The sequence below is a fragment of the Cyprinodon tularosa genome, unplaced genomic scaffold, assembly GCF_016077235.1.
Source record: "Cyprinodon tularosa strain WSP-4 unplaced genomic scaffold, ASM1607723v1 ctg98, whole genome shotgun sequence".
Lineage (NCBI taxonomy): Eukaryota > Metazoa > Chordata > Actinopteri > Cyprinodontiformes > Cyprinodontidae > Cyprinodon > Cyprinodon tularosa.
The window spans coordinates 4,337,528-4,360,888 of record NW_024039762.1 but is presented as its reverse complement, the minus strand read 5'-3'; the positions used below and the strand labels follow the sequence as shown (position 1 = coordinate 4,360,888).

Genomic DNA, 23,361 nt, shown 5'->3' with positions numbered 1-23,361 from the left:
ATTTAGAGTGGAGCTTTGTTTTTTCTAAAGTAACCATGAATTAGAAATGTGAAACACCACTGCAGCTTTTATCGATCAGAATTTCCTATGTGGTCGGTGGGCCCCTCTTTGCAGACAGGATACAGTACCACAATATGGTTTCTGCACCCTACAGTAGAGCTTGCTCACAGACAGTCATTCAACCACGTAAGAAAAGGCCTGTTTAATCAGCGATCCAATAAAAGCACCAACCTCACAGAGTTGTAACTAATTAACCCTGACTGACATTATGCAGTCAGAGCCGTTATGCTGTCACTGCATCTAAATCTGCCGCTTGCCACGTGCTGCTGGGCTGATTGTGTCACTAAATGGTGATTTAAGTTTAATAGTTCTGTCAGTTAAAAGTTGCTCAGCAGAAATTGTACAGGACGGGGTGATAAAAGTAGTAACTGAGAACATTGCTGCCACAGATGCTCATTTTGCTTTACAATGCCAAAATCCAGAATGTACTAGATGCTAAAACCTTTGTTGTGTTAAAAATAATCCATCCTCTAAATGCAGCTTATGCAAGAAAGGTTTAGAGCAGCAGTTCATGATCCAGTACAAACCAGTTTCTGAGCCATAAGAATTAATCCAGCATTTTCACTGATCTGCACAGATTTTTCCAACATGCCGCAAGAAAACTGCTCTTTATGAGCAAAGGGGGAAGAGTTTGAATCAACACACAATAATCTCTTTATTCAATTTGGAAATATTCCCATTTTAGATTAATTAAACTCATAAAGACAGATGTCAAAAAGGCCTTGGACCTTCCAGTAAGTTTGAGAAATTGACACACAGTTGTGTGCACATGCAGAAGCCTTGTGAGTTTTGGCAACCAGCCCTCGTGGACTTTTGGACAGCTAAAAATCAATGCCACAGAACAGTTCATCTTCTGGTCAGTGTGAGATACTGAATTTAGTATCTTTTTCCTATAAAATGGAAAAACTAACAGGGACGTCAGAAAAATTCATAATGTTTAAAAACAACTACGGTACTACTCTTTCTAGCTCAACAAAATAAAACACATCTTTGGTAATTACTACTGTTGAAATTCACCAATTAAAGTTACTAGATTAAATTCTGGTTTTAGTCAGAAATTAAAACCACAAGCTGAAAAAATTGTTTATCTGTAGTTACGTGTAAGGAGTTTGAAAATATTTGATGTATTTCCTTCCTTTTAACCATCCGCAGCCTCATATATTAGAAGCTATACGAATCCTTAAACAAAATAAGTATTCGTATAGCTGTGCAATAGCCACACTTATGTAGAATATTCTTTTTTTTTATTACCAGCTTCTAATTTCTGAAAATCCTTCTTATATTCATTATAAATAAGGTGGATTATCCGTGTTGTATTTATCCATCTCCCATCGAAAAGACAACATGATTTACGTCTACATTTGGTCTAAATTGGCTCAAAATCCGACCAACCAAACACACATTTATCTTTATAAGGACTTACCAGATTCAGCATAAAAACCAATGTCAAAATGATGTCTGGTGTTTGGTGGGGCTTTACTCAGAGTCCCTGAAATAAAAGTGATGCCAATTACCTACTGTAGGCTCCTAAATATTAAACAAAGATGAGATTTCAGCATATATGCAGTTTTTTTTATGAAGGTTTCTTGTTTGTCAGACAGGATTACCGAACAAACAGCTTGATTAAGACCAAAAAGCACAGCAGGCATATCAGAGTTAGGTTATAAATAAAAAATAAAAAGGTTCTCACAGAGCTATTCCAGTCCATCAGGTCAACGCAGATGTCGGACCTGGGAGGTCAGGGAAGGAGAGCATTAATCATAGAGGTGGATAAGAGGTTCAAACTGAGGAGATGCTCAGATCAGGTGGAATAATCTTTAAACAAAGGATCTAATATTTGATTATTCAAAAATCGGATTGATAAGGAGAAATGATCAAGATAAAACAATGTTTGAAAGAAAGTCATATTCCCACCTCTACAAGAGCCACGGAGAGATATTAGAAGAACCTCCTCTGGTTAGATGAGACCAAGATTGTATTAACTTGTCTAAGTGCAAAAAGCAAAGTATGGCAGAACATTTTCATTAAGGTGCCCTTTGTTGACTTCTGTTTGAGTTTCCTTTTAAGTTTTCAGTTCCACTATGATTTATGTTATTCTATATTTTCCTTGTTCCAGGTGGAAAAGTCATCTCAATATAAGTTTCAAACACATGAAGGCATCAATTTGTAACATTGTAGAGCTCCTAATGGGTATTTAGTTTTAAAAATATTTTTTCTAACTTTTTCAGAAAAAGCAAAGAGACTTTTGATACATTTCTCATAATGAATAAAAGATATAAGTGCTTTTCTTAAATGGCTTCTTAATATACAAAATATTCCCTGAGATTCACTGATTACTAAAAACTTTAAAAGAGCATGTTATTTATATAATTTTGTTTCCTGCAACTTTATATAAACAATTTTATAGCTAAAACAGTGCTGAACCATTGATATTGCGTATTTAAAAGCCACAACCTGAGCTTTTTTCAAATTATTTTTTTTTTGTAGTGTTATTTCATTTCTCTTTGGGATTAGTGAAGTATTTTTGAATTGAATTGAAGTGTGTCTCGATCAGTTTTTCGCATCTCATTATTTAAACGTTTGCCCCATTTTGTTTGCAACATGATTCAAACTTTGTCAAATTTCAATCTGGACTTTAAGTGAACTACACCAACACATAGACATGCTTTAATTAGACCAGCTCATTTGTGTCTCTGGGTGTTTTTTTTTTATATTTTTTAGAAGAAAAGGGAAAATTAGACCCAGTCTGAAGCCTCTGACAGGTTTGCTTCTAAGATCGCCCTTTATTTTAGTTCATTCATCTTTTCATCAACTCTGACCAGCTTCCATTTCCATGCTGAAGAACAGCAATAGCATAGCATTATGCATCTTTTTCCTTACAACAGACTGTGTTTTCCCACACCTGACTTAAGTAAATGGGTAATTAATTCACAGGTCTCTGCAGCCCATGATGGCTCATCAGAGGGTAAAGCAGCTATTTGATTCAGATATGCTGCAATAAAGACACATCTAAAACATTTAAAACCAGAGGAACACTAAGGGAGGCATGCAGTTTTTGAAGCTTGCTTTCATTATAGTATGGTTTCATACCTATTCCTCCCAGAATAATTTGTCCTATTGTACAAATTAATGAAAAAAAGGAAGGAAAATATATAACAAAGTTAAAGGGCCATCAATGCTTTTTCAATACAACTTCTCTTGCATGATGTGAAGAGTTTGCAAAGGGTGTTGTTCTCTTTTTAATACATTTTTAAGACACATTTAAATAATTAAGCTACTATAATGCTGTAGAGATCTTTCAAATGTGCATATGTGTATGTGTGTTATTGATCCTTTTTTGTGTGACGGAACATAGTCTATCTTAAATTGATTTTCTCACCATGTCTCTTGTGAAAGAATATCATGGCCGACTGTTGACCCCAGACTGTCCTGCTTGTAGTCTCTAAGGTCTGATATCACATAACAAACTAAACCGTGTGTTTAAGCGCTGTCACCGTTACCCTAAATCCTAATACAGTGCTGCCACTGTGAATAAAACCAGAACTTATCTATACTCTGCACTGTTGTATTGATTGATCGATTTAAAAGGGCTCCAGATCCTTATCCAATCAAACAGAAGTCTCTGGAAATACCCAGAGTTAAGTTTGGGGGGGTGGGGAATACTTCCTTAGTTGCTCCTGCAGGATTATTGATGAAGATCTCATATTTATCTAAAGATGTGGATGAAGTTTGCTTTATTATACTTAATCTCATCTTTTGAAGCACTGATTTGGAAACATTAATCATCAGTGCACACTGATCACACCTGAATGGCAAGTATTGAATTATTGATTGCCCTCTGGTTATCACCACTATACTCAGCCTTAAGTGCCCTGATTAAATCTCAAAGGTAAACCCTGAGTGGGAGACAAAAGAGTGCCTGATAGGGTGGAGCGTGTTCGGATAGCAGGGCCCGGTGAAGATGCAGTGTGTTTTTCAACTGGGAGTCTGGAAAACAAATGATCAATAACCTGAAACAGAATGGAAAAACAAAACTTCTGAGCTTGTTTTGACCTCAAAACTTCCAACCTGTAATGAAATCTATCTTCTCCCAGCCTTCATTAAGTAATCTTCCCTTTAGTCAGCTTGCTTCAAGTTAGGTTTCTATTTTACATAGTATTAGGCACATCAGAAAGAAAATAGCCAAGCAGGAAAATAAAACTCATGATAATTAAAATGTGAGTGAGACATGGCCCAGTAGTGGACATTAACTCTTTTACATGGTAAATGGCATGTACTTATATAGCGCCTTTATTCAAGTTAGGAGACTTGACCAAAGCGCTTTACACTACATTCATTCACCCATTCACACACACACTGATGGTGGCAAGCTACATTGTACCCACAGCTGCCATGGGGCTCACTGACAGAAGCAGGGCTGCCGTACACTGGCGCCACCGGGCCCTCTGACCACCATCAGTAGAAAATGCAGGTGAAGTGTCTTGCCCAAGGACACAATGACACTGAAAGTCGGAGTCAGGGCTTGAACCGTCAACCCTTCGATTTCAGGGCAAACTCCTACATCCAACGCCACTGTCGCCCCGTTTACAATTACATACATTTACATTTACATTACTTTTACATACATATAAATTATTGAAAGATTAAGCTGTGGCCACCATCCACCCGCTCCACACACAAAAATGATAATTTAGTGAAGCAGAAACACTTTTGAAAAAAAAAAGCAATAATTGATTTTTGAAATAGAAATCATTTTTTTATACCACGCTTTCAAAGTTTATTAAATGAATTAACTATTTTTAAACCATTGTTTATCCTTTCATCAAAACTTGGGTTTCTTAATCTCTAAGGAAACATGTTAAGTTCAATTCAGGCTTTATTTATTGAACACACGGTTTTTGAGTTAATGTTGCAATACTCCAGTAAAATACCAACTCAATGCAAATAAATCTTCCATACTCTGCAGTACTGGTGTGATCTAAAGGTTCACCACCTAGGTCAGCCAGTGAGACAGAAGACAATAAAAAAGGACAATCAAGCTGACTGACATACTTTTAGGGCTTTTATCTGTCTGTCAACTCACCACTTTTTGTAACTAAGCCTTACAAAGTAAAATGCATGAACTGCCACCAAATGTAAGGACAGAGACCTTAAGCAGGTCATGTTAATGTTTTCCTAGATTTGGCTTTCAAGCACAGCTTCGTACGGCCCACAGAGGACGTGCAGGCTGTGTGGAGCCTTCAACTGAACGAGAGGGGAGGGTTTATGGTCAGAGGGGCTAATCTCAGCCATTGATCCGCAGCTATAAATGGTGGGGATGGCTGGGCCACGGTGGAAACGTTCCTTTAGCACTGAGCCTTGATGCTATCAACTTCAGCTCTTTAGAATCTACAGCTTCATCTACAGTCATGGGGGTTGCCTACAGCGTTGGAGAGTAAGTATTTCTTGATGCTTTTTAAATGCAGTAAAACCTAGATTTTTAAAATGTAAAATTACATTGTTCAGTAGATGAAACTCTTCAGTTTTTAGTTTTTTTGGTGACTTTCTATGTTATATGTGGAAATGTAGTTAATTTTTACAAACGCAGGGAGAAGCTGATTATGAAGTGAACTCCTTCTGATGTATTTTAGAGTTTTGAAATGCAAAATAAGTAAGATTGGGAACAAATAAGAATTATTAAAATAAAATTAGGTTTGATTAATAGCCATTTGTTTTAGAACAATTAACTAAGAAATACAGTTTAGTCTTCAGTAAAAGACATGGTTTAAGCTTGCAAAACTAAATTGAAAAATTCTCCTGGTTTCCAGCTTTTTATGCATATCAGACTTTCTAAGAAGGTATATTAGTTTCATCTTAAAGAAAAATAATGTATATTTTCATCTTACCTTAGCTGCATACATACAGCAGGTAATAAAAATACACAGATACACAGCTAATCAGGAGCCATAGTGTGGACAGCAATAGGAATTATTTAATTACATATTTCCCCAGATATGCAATGTGCAGTTTTTGTTTTAAAAAGCATGTTCTTTGCTCCCTTTCCCTGCAGGGTTGACCACCTCTACACCTTCTTTGTGCAATGGTCTCCAGACATCTACAACAAAAGCAAGAAGAAACGCTGCAAATCTTGCAACAATGTCAGAAAGAAACGCCACAATGCTTATCGTACTGTGGATAAGGACATTTCTGGAATCAGCAAGACTTTTAGAAAATCAGCCAGCAAACCCAAGGCTGGAAAGAAGTGGGAGGTAAGTTTGGCTTGAGCACACTTCTAATTAGACAATGAACAAACAAGTCATAGTTTGCTGGGTTCTGCACGTAAGCTTCAAACTGTTGAAACATTCCTAGGGACAGTTAAGCCCCTCCTCTGCTACTGTGAATTAATCTCAGAGCATGGTAGTAAAAAAAAAAAAAAAGAAAGTGAGCTGTGAAATGATGGGAAAACCCACCTTCCTTATATGGGCATCCTTTCTTCTCCCATCTCAGAGTAGGGCTTCAGTTTCCATTTACGAAGGAAAAGAAACTCTTGCTGTAACGGTTAACCAGCCAGCAGCCATGTGGTTGAGTTTCCGGCGATAGAAAGTGAAAGCGTCACACAACTATATAAGCAGAGAAAGTTACCTTCAGAGAGCAAAGCAAACATGTGGAAGCACAGAGTGCAGAAGGTGACAGACAAATCAAGAGCAATGAAGAGAACACAGGAAAATATCCGAGTGCTTTATTTTGCCAGTGACTGCGCAGAGCCATACGTTGAGGTGAGATATGCTGGATATCAAGTTATAAAAGCCTTGATTTAATGCCAACATGCCAGGGTTTTTACTACAGCAGCATATCTCTGACATCACATGTCAGTGAGAAAATCAAGATTCAGTTGCATGTGCCTTTCTATTCACAAGGTGAAAAATGTCTGAAAACAAGCAGTTTCTCATCATTCTGTCACATCTTCTGCAGATCATAACAGTGAAGGACTCAAAGCGCCGCCTGAGTCTCAGCAATTCAGTAGAGTCGGAGGTTGAGGAGAATGAGTACCTGGATGTTGTGGATGATTTCCCAGTCCTGAGCCATGAAAGCCAGCTGCTGGATGAATATCACCTACAGAAGGTCAGTTGGACTCCACCAAAGTGTCAAACTTTACTAAAAAATTACATTTTATTTCAAGTTTTACCTTAAAGAATTACTGTTGGATCTATATGAGCATCATTTAACCCAGGTTTGTGTTTTCATTTTCCAGCTTGCTGCTCACTTGCCTCCAAGGACCCAGGGGTATCCATGGCACCTGGTGTACAGCACCAACAACCATGGGAGCAGCCTAAAGACGCTGTACAGGAACATGGCTGATCTGGACAGTCCTGTGCTGCTGGTCATCAAAGACATTCATAAAAAGGTTGGCATCTGGAACTTTGATTTAAAAACTTTTTTTCACACCAAAAAAAGCAATCACAAAAAAAAGACTTGCAGAATTGCATCAACTAACAAACTTTTTTTTTCCAGGTGTTTGGGGCTTTTTGTTCAGATCCCTTCAGAGTCAGTAAATACTGCTATGGCACTGGAGAGACATTCTTGTTCAGCTTTAACCCTGATTTCCAGGTAAGGATATATTGTATTTTAATTATTAGTTGTTATGAATTAAGTATTAGAAAGAAAAGATAATGCTTATATGATCTGCTGCATAAAAACTATCAACAACAAATATAAGATTTCTGTTTTTTTTTGGTTTTGCTCTGTTTCAGGACAGATCACTAATATCTTGTTTTTGATAATTTTTCCTTTCCTTCAGCAATACAGGTGGAGCGGGGAGAACTCTTACTTTGTGAGCGGCAACTGGGAATCTCTGCAGATTGGAGGAGGAGGGTAAGTTATTTTGCCTCAATTAACCTTAATGGAGAGGAGGGAATCTGTGATCGAATATAGCAAGAACAGGTTGAAGTTGTCCTTTTCTGATTTTTCTGTATGTTTTCTCTTCCTTAGAGGTGGCTTTGCTCTGTGGCTGGACGCAGATTTGTACCACGGTGCCAGCTTCTCCTGCCCTACCTTCCACAACGCTCCTCTTTCCACACATGAGGACTTTATTGTACAAGATGTTGAAGTCTGGACTGTGCAGAACTGAACTAGAACAATAGAAAAACAAGATTTTCTAGCTATGGTTCCGAAACTTCAACAGCCATTGGTTCTGCTGTATCCTGATAGAGCATCCGCCGCCGTCAGAACTGCATCTGGGCCAGAGTAGCTGGGTAGTTTAAAGCCTGCAGGGCAGGTTTTCCCAGTAGGTTTCCTGCTCGGTGAATTTGAACTGTTAGAAGCAAGCAGCAACTTGAAATCAGGCAATTTGGGCTGCTTTTGCTGTAAGCTTCTGGGTGTTCACCGTATTTACTCTGACCATGCCCTTCTGTGATTCAGAAGAGCATTTTGACACAAGGTTCAAGACATGTTTTTTTACAATGAGAAAGTTGTATGCATGTGTTGTTATATCTGTGTTTACACCTGCTTATGTTCTCAAGTGGCATTATTTCTTTGAGGCTAAAGACACTGTAACAGGATAGGAGCGAGAGCTGCCTATCTGAGCTCCTTCAGTAGGTTTGTTTTTAATGTAACTCCATTTGAAATGACCGAACCTATGGGGTGAGATAAAGCACAGCTTTGCACTACAAACATCTAACTGTACTGTGAGTGACATGTATGGGAGGAAGAAGAGAACTCCAACCGTTAACCACCAATCCTTCTCATAAAATACTATGTTCCTCTTTAGAAAACGTGAGAATGAACTAATATTTGAAACCTTTTACTTATTTTTGTAAGTAATTATTTAAATATGAATCCGTTTTATACCAAAAAAAAAAAAAAAAATTGAAACAAGAAAGTAAAGCACATTTTGATGTATGTGGGTTTGTTTGTTCGTTTTTTGTGCAAAAATCAGATTTTGTCAGGCAGTGCTGGCGCTGCCATAGTTCCTTTAAGAGAAACAAATTTAAGCTTTTTCAGAACTGAGAAAGCTTAATGTCCTAATAAAGAAGTTTTCATATACAAATTTATTGTGGTGTATTCAATTGAAAAGTTCAAACTGGTTTCACCGAAGCAAACAAAAATATAGTTAAATGTTCATATTTGAAATTTATTATAAATGATGAACGAAAAGATTTGTGTGACTGCAAGAAAAAACTTGCGGTCTGAGAGGCTACAGAAAATGATGACAATCATGCTCAAGAATCTGAATTTGAATCCCAAAGTATTACTTTTACAAGAAAAGCCCCCATGAGAGGGAAGTGTATAAAATCTCCTAGATTGGGCAATGAGGCATTAATCAGAGGCTTTATTGAAGTCTTGCCAAAAGAAGGCAGTACTTAATATTTAAAAGAAAACAAAACTGCAGATTTTGAGTTTGCTGAATAGCACATAAGTGACACTCAAAATGTGCGTCTATGGCTACCTGAGACTGCTGCAGCCCCTCAGCGACGAGTTAATCTGTGCTTTACTATTCTTAGTAGCTGTTGATTACGGGGCAGACACAATATACACATATAGATGCAGATATAAAACTTGCATTACCATATCTGCAAAAATGCTTAAACCAATGGCAGTTGGCAGACTGCAAAGTACTTACAGTTTTATTGTGCACAACAGCAGATTATTACAGTGTTTATTTTTTTTCTTATTTCAAACTGTGCTTGGATTCTGTATGTGGACTTTTTGAATGCCAAGATGAATAAATCGCTTTTCATTTTCCTTTAGTGATTCTAGCACAATCAAAAGTAGTGACAGTAGTGAATACCAAGTTGAAACTTGCAGAACAGGGATATAAACCAAACTTTGGGATGTGGAATGAAAAAATGTGCATGATTCATTGATGATGTGCATAAGCATGAACTGATACCATTCCCCTGGGAAGGTTTGACTTTGGTATGTTAAGCATTTCTAAACCTAAACTAGGGCTGTGAAACTGCATTGGAATCAATGCAGATTTTTTTTAGGTTTGGGCACTCTTGCGATCAACTCTGCATCACATTTTTTTGCACTACTAATGTTGCTGAACTTTTACAATCCTTTTAAATAGGACACAATTCAATGTTATACTGCATTTTGCACTATATTTATTTTTGCACTGTGCTGAAAGTTTTCATATTAATGCTTTTTTGCACCATTATTTAAACTGGTTTCTTTTTCTCCTTCATTGTTGCATCTGATCACTACTTCACTTTATACTGTTAATAATTGCAAAACCATTACACTTTTGTAAGCTGTATGCAACAAAGTTTTGTTTTGTACACACTGTACATACAAAATAACAATCAATCAATCTTTACCGTCAACTACAATTTACATTGCAATCGAAATTTCAGTTTCAGTACCAACCATTCATCATGGGGGGGATAGGAGCCACATTGGGGAAGAGAGGGGAAAAAAAACAAAACATATTTTACACTTTATCCTTGACAGGATACCGATTGAGATATAAAAAAAAAAACCTCAGCACAAGAAAAGCACATAAAAACAAGAGACAGGAGGGGGAACAGACTTACTGAGGCCATGCGTGCGACAGAAGGCTAGTACTGCATTCTTATGGCTTGCCAGGTTCCCACCAGTTACCTATAGCGCTGCCTTTATCTCTCTCAATCGCTATATAGAGTGGGGACAATATTTTGGACTTTATTGTGAACTCAGTTAACTGACTGTTTGGACAGATAATCGTTCATTTTCGCTGCCTGTTGGTAATGTGACTCCGCCTCCCTGTACAGTGCCTGTGCCATCTTCATTATTTGGTGCCGCTGTCGGGTAGTGACAGCCATAGGCAATAGCGGATCGCTGTGACAGCAAATACCATGATGCTTTGCAAGCTCTCCTCACAAAGCATTCCTGGGTATATCTGCTTCTCTAGTGACCATGGATGATCACTACTTTTCAAGGTGCATTGTGGGAAATTTCGAGTCCACTGCTTTTTCAACCACTGAACATTCGGGCACTCATCTAAAATGGTGTAACTACTATATAGTGCCCTATATAATGTTTAGGGCAGACATTTGGACACCCTAACTTTAATAAATACAATAATATCAAACAAATTTCAATATTAGATAAAGATAACTATAGTAAATACAAACAACAGTCTCCAAAATATGAAATGTGAAAAGCCCATTGACTTCCTATTCATAAAATAAATGTCCTGTAATTGAGCAGAATTTCTGAAAAGCTAAGTTAAGATTCACTTGCTACACCTAGTTAAGAGAGGTTACGAAGCACAACACCTGTCCATCAATGATGAAAATTAACACAACATTGAGATTCTAGAACCACATGTAGAGAAAAGACGGAGGAATAGTTTAAGTCCACAGGACCTTATCACCTCATCAACAGAGCACATCAAGAGATCATCGAAGTGGTCCTTAAAGAAAATACAGTCACTGAGGCCTCAGTTTTTGCTTTAGTTTATAATTTGAGCATAAGAAAGCATGAAAACAAATGAAACCAAACGGATAGCTTGAATGCCACAAACATGACTGAGGAAAAACATGTTTGCCATAAATCCTTGTGAAGATCTCAAAACATTTAGAAAATTGACACTATAAAAGACTTTTGGGTCAAAAACGTGTAGATCTTGTGTAAAACAGTGGGCCTCTGTTTTTTTATGTTTTGTATTTTTTTGTAAACATTTGTAAGTTTTAATTATTGTTAGAGATGCACCAATCCAGTTTTTTTCAGATCCAGTCCGATACCGATACCTGCGCTGAGCATATCCGACGATATCCAATACCGATCCGATTCAACTGTTGAATGAATGAACCATATATCTCGCCATGTGAGTAAAGGCTTTAACCTTGACATAAACATTGTTAAAAGGTTAAAAATTAACTGCATAATTAATATACTTTATATAATTTAGTAACAAATAACCACCAAAAAGAAAGAAATAACAGATCTATATAAAGTGCACTAGATTGGATCTCTGATTTCCGATATCAAATCACCGATATCCTTCTATATCTGAGCAGATATCCGATTCAGGTTATTCGGATTGTACATCTCTAATTATTGTTTGATTTTCTTACATTACTGCAGAGGTGGGTAGAGTAGCCTTACCCAAAAATTTTACTCAAATAAGGGTAGCACAGCTTTAACATTTTTCTACTCAAATAAAAGTAGAAATTAGCCACTCAAGAGCTAAATAAATGAGCAAAGTCTTTGAGAAACTTGTAACTTAAATAATGAATAATTGTTGGCTTATAACATCTGACTTAATACTTAAAATAACACCATCAGAGAGAGTTATGTGCAAATGTTGCAGGGTTTATATTAACATTATTATAGACTTGATTTTCTTTCAAAATTGGTTTATTTGAATTAATTTTAGTTAGTCAAAAAGTCAAGTTATTTTTTTTCTGACTTTTATTGCTATCTCAGGTTTTTTTATGTTGCTCTTGTCGGTTGGTGGTTACCAAAGTGAGCAGTAAAATCCGGATGTTCCTCTTTTTCTGTTGCTTTCTGTTACTGTTGGGCAGGGGCTGCTGAAGCTGTTTACCACCAACTTTCTTAATTCTCTCTTGTTAGAATTAGAATCAGTACAGATGTATGTTTCTGTTGTGAAGTCAACCTCTCTTACATATGAGCAGATATGTTTAGAAAAGTGCTGGTATTTCAAAGTAGAAATTGAAAAAAACAAACAAACTAATGAACGCAATTACAAAATAACAAATTCGGGAAGAACACTTTTCCAAAGCAGATGAAATTTAAGGACCCATTCTTTACTCTAAGTAATGCATATAAGTCTGGAAAGAAGAAAAAAATTCCAACATAAATGTATTTGAATACTTCTGAGCTCTGAATGGTAGGTTGAGTAAGCAGATATTTTATTCAAGCAAAAGTAGTGATACTCTCACAAGATTGTTTAAGTTAAGATAAAAAAGTATGGTGTAACCAAGTAGAGAAAATGACTTTTCTCTTCCTACTATTTGTAAAATAATTTAGAGTTTTAATTTGAAAAAACATTTATTTTGAAAGGAGGAAATGTAACTTTCACTCCGTTGCTTTACTTCCTGTTTTCACGAACACGTTGCGGTCTTTTTGCACTCTTGAACACGAGCTAGAGAGGCTGTGTGACTAGGTCTCTTGCGGTGCTCATGCTGAAACCTCATCTTGTGGAAAGGAATACGAGCTAGAGAGGCTGTGTGACTAGGTCCCTTGCGGTGCTCGTGCTGAAACCTCAACTTGGCTAGGTTTTTTCTGATGGTTAAGAAAGCTGCGAATCGGATTCCTGGATACCTGATGTTCTCCGGAAGGGGATGGCGAGCCTGTACCCAGAACTGAACCGAACTCTCATCTGAAGATCCCTCTTCAGAAGATCCTCATCCTCACGTGTTAACAAAGTGGTAACAACTCACACTGACGGAGAGGAAAAGAACTAAACTATAAAAGGCCTTGACTGACTAAAAAAAAAACAAACAAACACTGAGCTCAGGGACTGGGGTTTTGTTTTCTGTTGCCGGCTTATTGTTATTGAAATTGTAAATGTTCTATATTTTTTCTATTTTGCTTATCAATACAATTATTATTGTTGCGCATCTCCTGTCTCCAGCTATTTCATTCTGCACTCACTTCAGTTTCATTGTGCTCCTGCCGAACCTATTGACTGGTCCAGATGTTTGCATTCCCATAATCTACTTAACTTTAGTCAGGGGTTACAATAAATTTTGGCGAGCCAGCCAGGAGATCCTTTATTTTTTTTCTCTGAAGTTATCTCAGCCTTTGATATACTAAACATGGAAATTGTTGAGCGTGAATCGATTAAAGTACCGAATGCGGTGATTGTGAGTGAAATCGCTGGAGATGAACAGATTAATGAGGTGACTGAATTCTTGAAACAATATGGGTCAGTTTCCAGAGTTTTAACAATTACTGATCGTGACTCTGATCTTTTCCAAAGTGTTATTGTTGAGTACAACTATGGTACTGCTGTTGATGCTCTTGAACCATTGCCTTGCACCCATGTGTCTGCTAGTGGAGCTAGCTATAAGATACAATCTCTTGCTAGCGCTTACACACAGTTTATTGGAAATGATAAAACCAAGACATATCTCACTGATATTAAATACCTAGCCAAGATGAGTGGCAGGGATTTTGCCGACGTCCTGAAAGACATGTCACAAATATCTGAGTCAATTGTTGAACCCGAAAATGACCAATCAGAGCCAATAAACTTGCCTGAGAACCCCCCTCAGTCTTCCTCTTGCAACCCTGAGACACCAGCCATTACTCATGCACGGAGCCAGTTAAACCAAGCTCAAGCAGTTCCCATTATGTCTGCACATGATTTAAACCCTCCAGAAGTGCAGCGTGTGGTCGTCGAGCACATTGTGAAAAGAGAAGATCCTGGGCTACAGTTTTCACGACAACTCAGAGTGTTTTCTGGCAAAGACCCTCGACCAGCTTATGAGCCAGACTACGATACTTGGCGCTCCAGTGTTGAGTTGGTCATGGCTGATCCTTCCATGTCCAAGCTGCAACAATCACGAAAGATCATTGAGTCTCTCTTACCTCCGGCAGCTGATGTCGTCAAGCACTTGAATACCAACAGCTCACCTTCAGAATACCTTCAGCTTTTAGATTCTGCTTATGGGACAGTTCAGGATGGTGGAGAGCTTTATGCCAAGTTCATTGACACTTTCCAAAACACAGGTGAGAAAGCGTCATCATACTTACAGCGTCTTCAAGTAACTTTAACCCACACTGTAAAACATGGTGGTGCTTTAAGCAGCGATTTTGACAGACTTCTTATCACACAGTTTTGTCGAGGTTGTTGGGATGATTCCCTTTTAACTGCTCTCCAGTTGAAACAAAAAAGGACAAATCCCCCAACTTTCCCTGATTTGCTTCTTTCGTTACGCACTGAGGAAGATCAAAATGCAGCAAAAAACATACGCATGAGACAACATTTGGGCAGCACGAAACAAAAAGCAACTTCACATCTGCAAACTGTGAAATGCGGCTCAAAGGAAACTGAAGAAGATACCACCTTAAGCTCAATTAAAGAACTTTCAAGACAAGTTGCAGAATTACAAAGTCAACTAGTGAAACTAACTGCAAAACCAAAAGCTCCAAACTCAAAAGGTGCACCCAGTAAAAAGCCAAAAGAGACAAGAAGGCCGGATAAAGTGACCACAGAAGAAACAGTCAAAACTCAAAGTACACCACCCAAACCGTGGTACTGCTTTCAATGGGGAGAGGATGGCCACATCAAGCCAAATTGTGAGAACGAACCAAATGCAGCTTTAGTTTCAGAAAAGCGCAAGCTTTTCAAAGAGAAACAAAAGAAATGGGAAGCTGAGAACCCCTCAGCTGCTGAACAGTTAAACTACAGCCAGTCTCTATTGCGGGGCAAATGGGGACTGTAGCCAGTCAAACATGTCCCACTAGGAACAAGCAACGAGCTAACCTTAAGCAGTCTGTTGCTAAGCCTCAAAGCTACAGACTTCCTAAAGGGCTAATTGGCTCTAAGTGCACTGCTGTAGTTGGCATTTCTGGGATTAATGTGAACTGTCTTCTTGACTCTGGGTCACAAGTGACTACTGTGACAGAGTCATTCTACAAACAGAACTTTCCTGAACAAGAATTAAACCCGCTCTATGACCTTTTAGAAGTAGAGGGTGCAGCAGGTCAACCTGTCCCTTATTTAGGTTATATAGAGATGTGTGTTACCTTTCCAAAAGATTTTTTAGATACTGAGATTGACATACACACCTTAGCTCTCGTTGTTCCAGACGCTCATCCAAACACGCAGACACCTGTGTTGGTAGGAACAAATACACTTGATGTTCTGTATGAAAAGTACTTAGGCATCAAGACCTCTGAGTTCTTACCTAGTCCTTACGGGTTTAGAGCGCTTTTGAAAACTCTTGAACCAAGACATACACAGAACCGAGGTGGGAACATTGGATTAGTTACCTTGGCAGACAAGGCCACAGCTATTATTCCAGCAGGCCAGACTGTAGTTTTAGAGGGTTCTGCTAACGTTAACTGCACATCCACAGACACCTTTGCCTTGGTTGAACATCCTGCTCAGTCTTCCTTACCAGGTGGCTTTGTGTTAAAACATGCTTGGTAACACTCCCTTTTGGATCTCCACACAAAGTGCCTGTAATGATTTCAAATGAAACAGAACAAGATATCACAATTCCATCCACATGTGTCATCGCAGAACTTGGAGCCTTTCATTGTATCCTGTCCCAGCACAATGTAACCAGTGCAAACGAGCCTACCACAAACAAGGCGACACTGAGTTTCAACTTTGGTGATTCACCTATTCCACAGGAGTGGAAGGAGAGAATAACACAGAGACTCAATGAACTTCCAGAAGTGTTCGCTTTTCATGATCTCGACTTTGGGTGTACGAGCAAGGTGAAGCATTCTATCAAACTTGATGATCCGACTCCTTTCAAGCACCGTGCACGCCCTATACACCCTCAAGATATTGAGGCAGTGCGTAAACACCTTCAAGAGCTGCTTGCTGCTGGTGTGATAAGAGAGTCCCAGTCACCCTACTCATCACCTATCGTTGTGGTGAGAAAACGAAACAATAGTGTGCGTCTATGCATAGACTTTCGCAAACTTAATTTGCAAACAAGAAAAGACTCTTACGCTCTCCCAAATCTAGAAGAGATGTTTTCAGCTCTATCAGGATCCAAGTGGTTTACAGTCCTCGATCTTAAGTCTGGGTATTACCAGATTGAGGTGGAGGAAGAAGACAAAGAGAAGACCGCCTTTGTGACTCCACTAGGATTTTGGGAGTTCAACCGCATGCCGCAGGGCATAACCAACGCCCCAAGCACTTTCCAGCGGCTGATGGAGCGTTGTGTTGGCGATATGAACTTGCATGAGGTATTAGTCTTCCTAGACGTCCTCATAATCTTTTCGGACAGTTTAGAAGAACACGAACAACGACTCATGCGGGTGCTCCACCGTCTTAAAGAGTATGGCCTGAAGTTATCGCCAGAAAAATGTAAGTTTTTCCAAACAACAGTCCGGTACCTTGGTCATGTGATCTCTGAGAACGGTGTTGAGACAGATCCCGAAAAGATTCAGGCCCTAAAGACCTGGCCACGACCAAAAAACCTTAAAGAACTGAGATCCTTTTTAGGGTTCTCAGGGTACTACAGACGCTTCATAAAAGGATACTCTTCTATTGTACGCCCACTGAATGACCTCACACGTGGTTACCCGCCACTCCGAAAAAAGTCAAAATCTAAAGAAACCGACCAAACTTACTTCGATCCCAAACTGCCTTTTGAGAGCAGATGGACCACAGACTGCCAAAAAGCCTTTGATTCCATCATCGAAAAGCTAACTTCAGCCCCTGTCTTAGGCTTTGCAGACCCAAAACTGCCTTACGTACTCCACACTGATGCCAGTACCACTGGCTTAGGTGCAGCACTATATCAGGAGCAGGAGGGTCAGCTCAGGGCAATAGCTTTTGCCAGTCGTGGGCTATCGAGAGCTGAAGCACGCTATCCAGCTCACAAATTGGAGTTTTTAGCACTCAAATGGTGAGTGAGTGAAAAGTTTCATGACTATTTGTATGGTGGGCAGTTCACGGTAGTTACAGATAATAACCCGCTCACATACATATTGACTTCTGCTAAATTAGATGCCACGAGTTACAGGTGGCTTGCGGCTTTGTCTAACTACAACTTTAAGTTACAGTACAGAGCGGGCAAACAAAACCTAGACGCTGATGGGTTGTCTAGACGTCCCCATGGTGAACTTGTGAATGATGCCCAGTCCAGAAAAGAGCAGGAGCGCGTGAGCCGGTTTGTGGAGAGTCACTTGGCTGACGTTAACACCACAAAGCATATAGACAGTAATGTTGTCCAAGCGATTTGTCAGTCACACATAGTGAAAGTCAGAGATGAGAGTCAGGATAGTGGTATTACACTTGTAGAGTCACTTACCGTCTCAGCTGATGCAATTCCAGACATCTACGTTTCAGAGGAACACAACAGCTTGCCAACTATTCCTGCTTTGTCCTAGTCAGAATTGAGGGAGAAACAAAGAGCAGACTCAACAATCCAGCAAGTTATTGAACAACTGGAAAATGGTCAGAGACCTCCACCGTCTGCTAGAAAGGAACTCCCAGAACTTCCTCTTTTGCTTAGGGAACTTAATCGGTTGGAGATTCACAATGAAGTGTTGTACAGAAAAAGGCAGGAAGGAGGCAACATTACCCACCAACTCGTTCTTCCAGAGGAGCTCAGAGCCCCCGTGCTTCAAAGTTTGCATGATGATATGGGCCACTTAGGTATAGACAGAACCCTTGACCTGGTCCGAACACCTTTTTACTGGCCACGGATGGCAACAGACGTTGAGCAAAAAGTAAAAACTTGTGACCGTTGCATACGCCGAAAGACTCCTCCTGAGAAAGCAGCTAGCCTTGTCAACATAGCCACTACTCGCCCCTTAGAGCTAGTCTGCATGGACTTTCTCAGTTTGGAACCAGACAGCAGTAATACTAGCAACATCCTAGTAATGACCGATCATTTTACTAAATTTGCCCTGGCATTTCCCACTCCTAATCAAAAGTCAAAAACTGTCGCCAAGTGCCTGTGGGACCAATTCATCGTCCACTATGGCATACCTGAGCATCTGCACAGTGATCAGGGTCCTGAGTTTGAGGCAAAACTAATAAGAGACCTATGTGAAATATCTGGCATTAAGAAAATCAGAACCACCCCTTACCACCCTCGGGGTAACCCCACCGAAAGATTTAATCGAACACTACTGAGCATGTTGGGAACGCTGGAATCCAAGCAGAAGTCCCACTGGAAGGACTACGTTATGCCTTTAGTGCACGCGTACAACTGTACACGCAATGATGTTACAGGGTTTTGCCCTTACGAGTTAATGTTTGGAAGAAAACCTAGACTGGCAGTTGATCTAGCGTTCGGACTTCCTCTAAACAAAGATCAGAAAGTAACTCATTTACAGTATGTAAAAAGTCTCAAGAAGCGTATTGAGGAAAGCTATAAGTTAGCTTCTCAAAATGCTCAAAAAGTGGCACACAAAAACAAGACCAGATTTGACAAAAAAATTACAGTTTCTGAACTTGAACCTGGGGATAGGGTCTTAGTAAGAAACGTGCGGCTGCGTGGTAAGAATAAGCTTGCCGATAAATGGGAGGCAGACATCCATTTAGTGGTCAAACGTGCAGGTGACTTACCCGTTTATACTGTTAGACCTGAGTCAAAGCAAGGTCCCTCACGAACCTTACATAGAGACCTTTTGCTTCCATGCAGTTTTCTCCCTGTGTCCACAGAAAACTTACCTGAGCCAGTGCAGATTCACAGTCCTAAGACACGGCACACTACTGCTACAGAAAGCAATGATCATGAAGAGTTAACTGAACCTAACGATGAGTTTTTCATTCAATGGGTTGAGGAATCCCCATCTGAAGAAGTTGCCAGATTTACTGTTGTACATGAATGTGGAAAAGCTCGTCAACCGGACATGACAAACCTACCTGATTGTGACGTACTTGAACCTAATAGTAATGTGGAACCTGGAATGGAGGGAAGTGTGTGTGAAGATGAAAATACTGAAAATGATAAACCTGTGGAAAACAAACTGGATGATTGCAAGACTGAAAATGAACCTGTGGAAAATGAGATTGTAACAATTCAAGAAAGATTTTGTGAGGATTCAGTCGAAGAACAGGAAAACCTGTCAACTTATTCACCTGAGGCGACTGACAAAATTTATCCCGTCACCACTCAACCTGTGAGACGATCAGAAAGAATCAGGCAACCTTCAAAGAGACTTGAGTATTCCGATTTAGGAAACCCTCTTGTGACTGTGGTTACATCACTTTTTCAGGGTTTGAGTACCGCCTTCTCAGAGTCTCTTACCAAAAAGGATGAACTGTATTGGATGCACATGCAACGAGACGTGCATGATATTTAATGGGGGAGGGTGTAACCAAGTAGAGAAAATGACTTTTCTCTTCCTACTATTTGTAAAATAATTTAGAGTTTTAATTTGAAAAAAACTTTTATTTTGAAAGGAGGAAATGTAATTTTCACTCCGTCGCTTTACTTCCTGTTTTCACAAACACGTTGCGGTCTTTTTGCACTCTTGAACACGAGCTAGAGAGTCTGTGAGACTAGGTCTCTTGCTGTGCTCATGCTGAAACCTCTTCTTGTGGAAAGGAATACGAGCTAGAGAGGCTGTGTGACTAGGTCCCTTGCGGCGCTCGTGCTGAAACCTCAACTTGGCTAGGTATTTTCTGATGGTTAAGGAAGCTGCGAATCGGATTCCTGGATACCTGATGTTCTCCGGAAGGGGATGGCGAGCCTGTACCCAGAACTGAACCGAACTCTCATCTGAAGATCCCTCTTCTGAAGATCCTCATCCTCACGTGTTAACAAAGTGGTAACAACTCACACTGACGGAGAGGAAAAGAACTAAACTATAAAAGGCCTTGACTGACTAAAAAAACCAAACAAACACTGAGCTCAGGGACTGGGGTTTTGTTTTGTTTTCTGTTGCCGGCTTATTGTTATTGAAATTGTAAATGTTCTATATTTTTTCTATTTTGCTTATCAATACAATTATTATTGTTGCGCATCTCCTGTCTCCAGCTATTTCATTCTGCACTCACTTCAGTTTCATTGTACTCCTGCCGAACCTATTGACTGGTCCAGATGTTTGCATTCCCATAATCTACTTAACGTTAGTCAGGGGTTACAATAGCAAAGTACCACTACTCCTAAAAGTTAATTTTACTGCAGAAGTTACTCAGGTAAATGTTACATGCCTCTGTTTCCCAGTGAGACATTTGGTTCTCACTTGTGGTTTTGCTTGTTGGTTTGATTCCCTTTTAGTGATAGTCTTAAATTATCTATCATATCCTGTGGGCTAATGTTTGACGCTCTATTTACAGATATGAGTAATTCACCTTTGCATTAACCTTTATCCTTAGCATTTCAACAAAGGAGCATAAAAAGAAAAAGGAGTATTTTATTGGTTTATGCTTTAACCAGTATTTGCAATTGTGGTTTTTATTACATGTAGAACAGAGCAAGTTTCCAGTCAGTGACTTGTGGTTTGGAATGAAACTCTGCCAGCGAGTAGGTGAAATATATGGCGTAGAATCAGTCATGTTTTTAACCACCAGTTTTTTACCATAACAAGGCTGACGTTGAAATTAATTTGCATATGTGGGAAAATAAATTGCAAACCTCAACCAGAATTGTTTTCAGAAAAATAAATAAGATATGACTCATTAAAATATTGTCTACAGTATGTCAAAATTCATTGTATGTTTGATAATTAAATCATTCATTAAGGTTATGTCGAGAGGTTTCAGTGCTTGGTTGATCCCATAGGATGTAATTTTTGGGGGTGGGAAGCAACGGTGTGTAACTTTCAGTGACATCGAAAGGTCAGACCGCACCAACATGAACCACTGCCCCACTGCTTATCTCCATCCAAAAATACGGAGGCTGTCATGGTACAAAATGTTTTCTCAACATCTGCATCACCTTTCTTGTCAAGTGATAATGAAGTTTGTTCACCAAGATAATTTCATAATTTTATTAGTCTGTGTAGGATACAGTTATATACAATTATGTATTGAAGATACTTGTTGTTTGTTTCAAATCGTTGTCATGTTTTAGTGATTTGCTTAGCATAGTGATGTAAAGATATAAAGTAATTGTAGTCATTTAGTTTGATAGCCAGATTGTTTTGGTTGGAAGCAAACATATTTCCCATTTACAGAGTTGAAGTCTTGATTTTGACACAGGGATTATTAGATGAGGAAGAAGTAGAGGAAATGGGTGAGGATGGAGGCAAAGAGGCCAGAAGTTAATGTGCAGCCAGGGTCAGGTCTGGTCTGTGTGCTATAAATAATCCTGATTCAACATTTTGTATTTACAGCTCCTATCACTTGACGCACTCATTTCCAGTAAAAGAAGCGATGGTCAGGACAACTAAAAATGGCTGCTGATGTGTGAAGAAAATGTGACTCTTTGACCCTTTAGATTATAATTCTCAGAATCTATACATCAAAAAGTCAAATTGTACGGTGGAATAGATCCTTATTTGTTGTCCAAGAATGATTTGACTTACAAGTTTGCAAAATACCCACCAATTCACTTCCCCGATATCTCAAACTATCAAGTGTTACAAACAAGCTTTTGCACTGCTAAACAAATAAAGGCTTGGAAAAGCATGGATCCCTACAACTTTTTCATCCGTGGTTTGGTTAAAGAAGTTGGAGTTAAGGTCGTGTAAGTAATTATTATATTAGTTATTACATGAACGTGTATTTGCTATATGTGTCTGTCAACAAAACATGCTCAAACAGGGCATATAGATCTTCATATAGATTGCTTGGACACCATGTTGAACAACGTGAGAACATACCTACAAGGGTTAAAAATTTTTTTTTTTTGATGGGTTCTAGCAACAGCAGCCACCATCTTGGACCAGTAAACAAGCAGCTATATGTCTATTGAAATACTTTGAATGCATCTTTAAATCACTGCTTATGACAATTCTGTTTGTTACAGCATGTTTATATTTGATCACCATGTTTACATTATCACACATTGATCACTGCTGCTCTTTGAGAAAGGGAAATGTCATGAGAGCTGTACAAAACAAAATGTCGTTTTGTATACACTCTGTGTATACACTCTGTGTATACAAAACAACATTAAAGGTTCTCTAAGTCTAAGTCTACATCTGAGACAATGGAAAGCTCTGAGAGTCAAAGTGAATTACTAACCTTTAAAAAAGTGATCGGCACAAACTGGCATTTTTTGACTCCCATGAATTCAGAGAAATGTTAGCAGGCCATTTTTCCCTATGTCTTCTCGTGAGAAACATAGCGAGAAACCCTTTTTTAATATCTTCACTACGAACCTCAAAGTATACTTTACTTTATCTATCTATATACTTTATCGATCTGTTAGAACAGCTTAAAAAAAGCACACACAAAAGGCATATTCAAGTGATGATCGATCGCTCGCTAAACAAGCAGCTCTAGTCAAAACTACTTAAACAGAAATGAGGCAGAAGTGATGTCAATTGCAAGCCAAGAATTCTTGCTTCTGTCACATTCCAGCATAAGGCCCTTTTACACTAGTATGGGTGGGTGCCAAAATCGGACCCAGCTTGGAACAGTGCTGAATTTGGTTCCTTACGACCGTTTACACATCACATTAGCAGGGTTTCTAACATCCTAGTGATGATCTACGGTACTACTGCTCTCTAGTAGGAAAACTTTGTGATTATGTTTTGTTCCGTCCAGCACGGCCTGGA

At 39.0% G+C, this 23,361-nt stretch overlaps 1 protein-coding gene across 1 annotated transcript; it reads left to right on the top strand.

Annotated features, from left to right (window-relative positions):
- Positions 1–5,339: 5,339 nt before the first annotated feature.
- On the top strand, positions 5,340–9,085 carry LOC119777123 (nuclear receptor coactivator 7-like). Its single transcript, XM_038275920.1, has 7 exons — positions 5,340–5,494; positions 6,110–6,308; positions 7,012–7,161; positions 7,292–7,444; positions 7,552–7,647; positions 7,838–7,911; positions 8,029–9,085. Exons 1-7 carry the CDS (start codon positions 5,469–5,471, stop codon positions 8,165–8,167), a joined length of 837 nt encoding a protein of 278 aa, XP_038131848.1. The 5' UTR covers positions 5,340–5,468; the 3' UTR covers positions 8,168–9,085.
- The last annotated feature ends 14,276 nt before the right edge of the window (positions 9,086–23,361 follow it).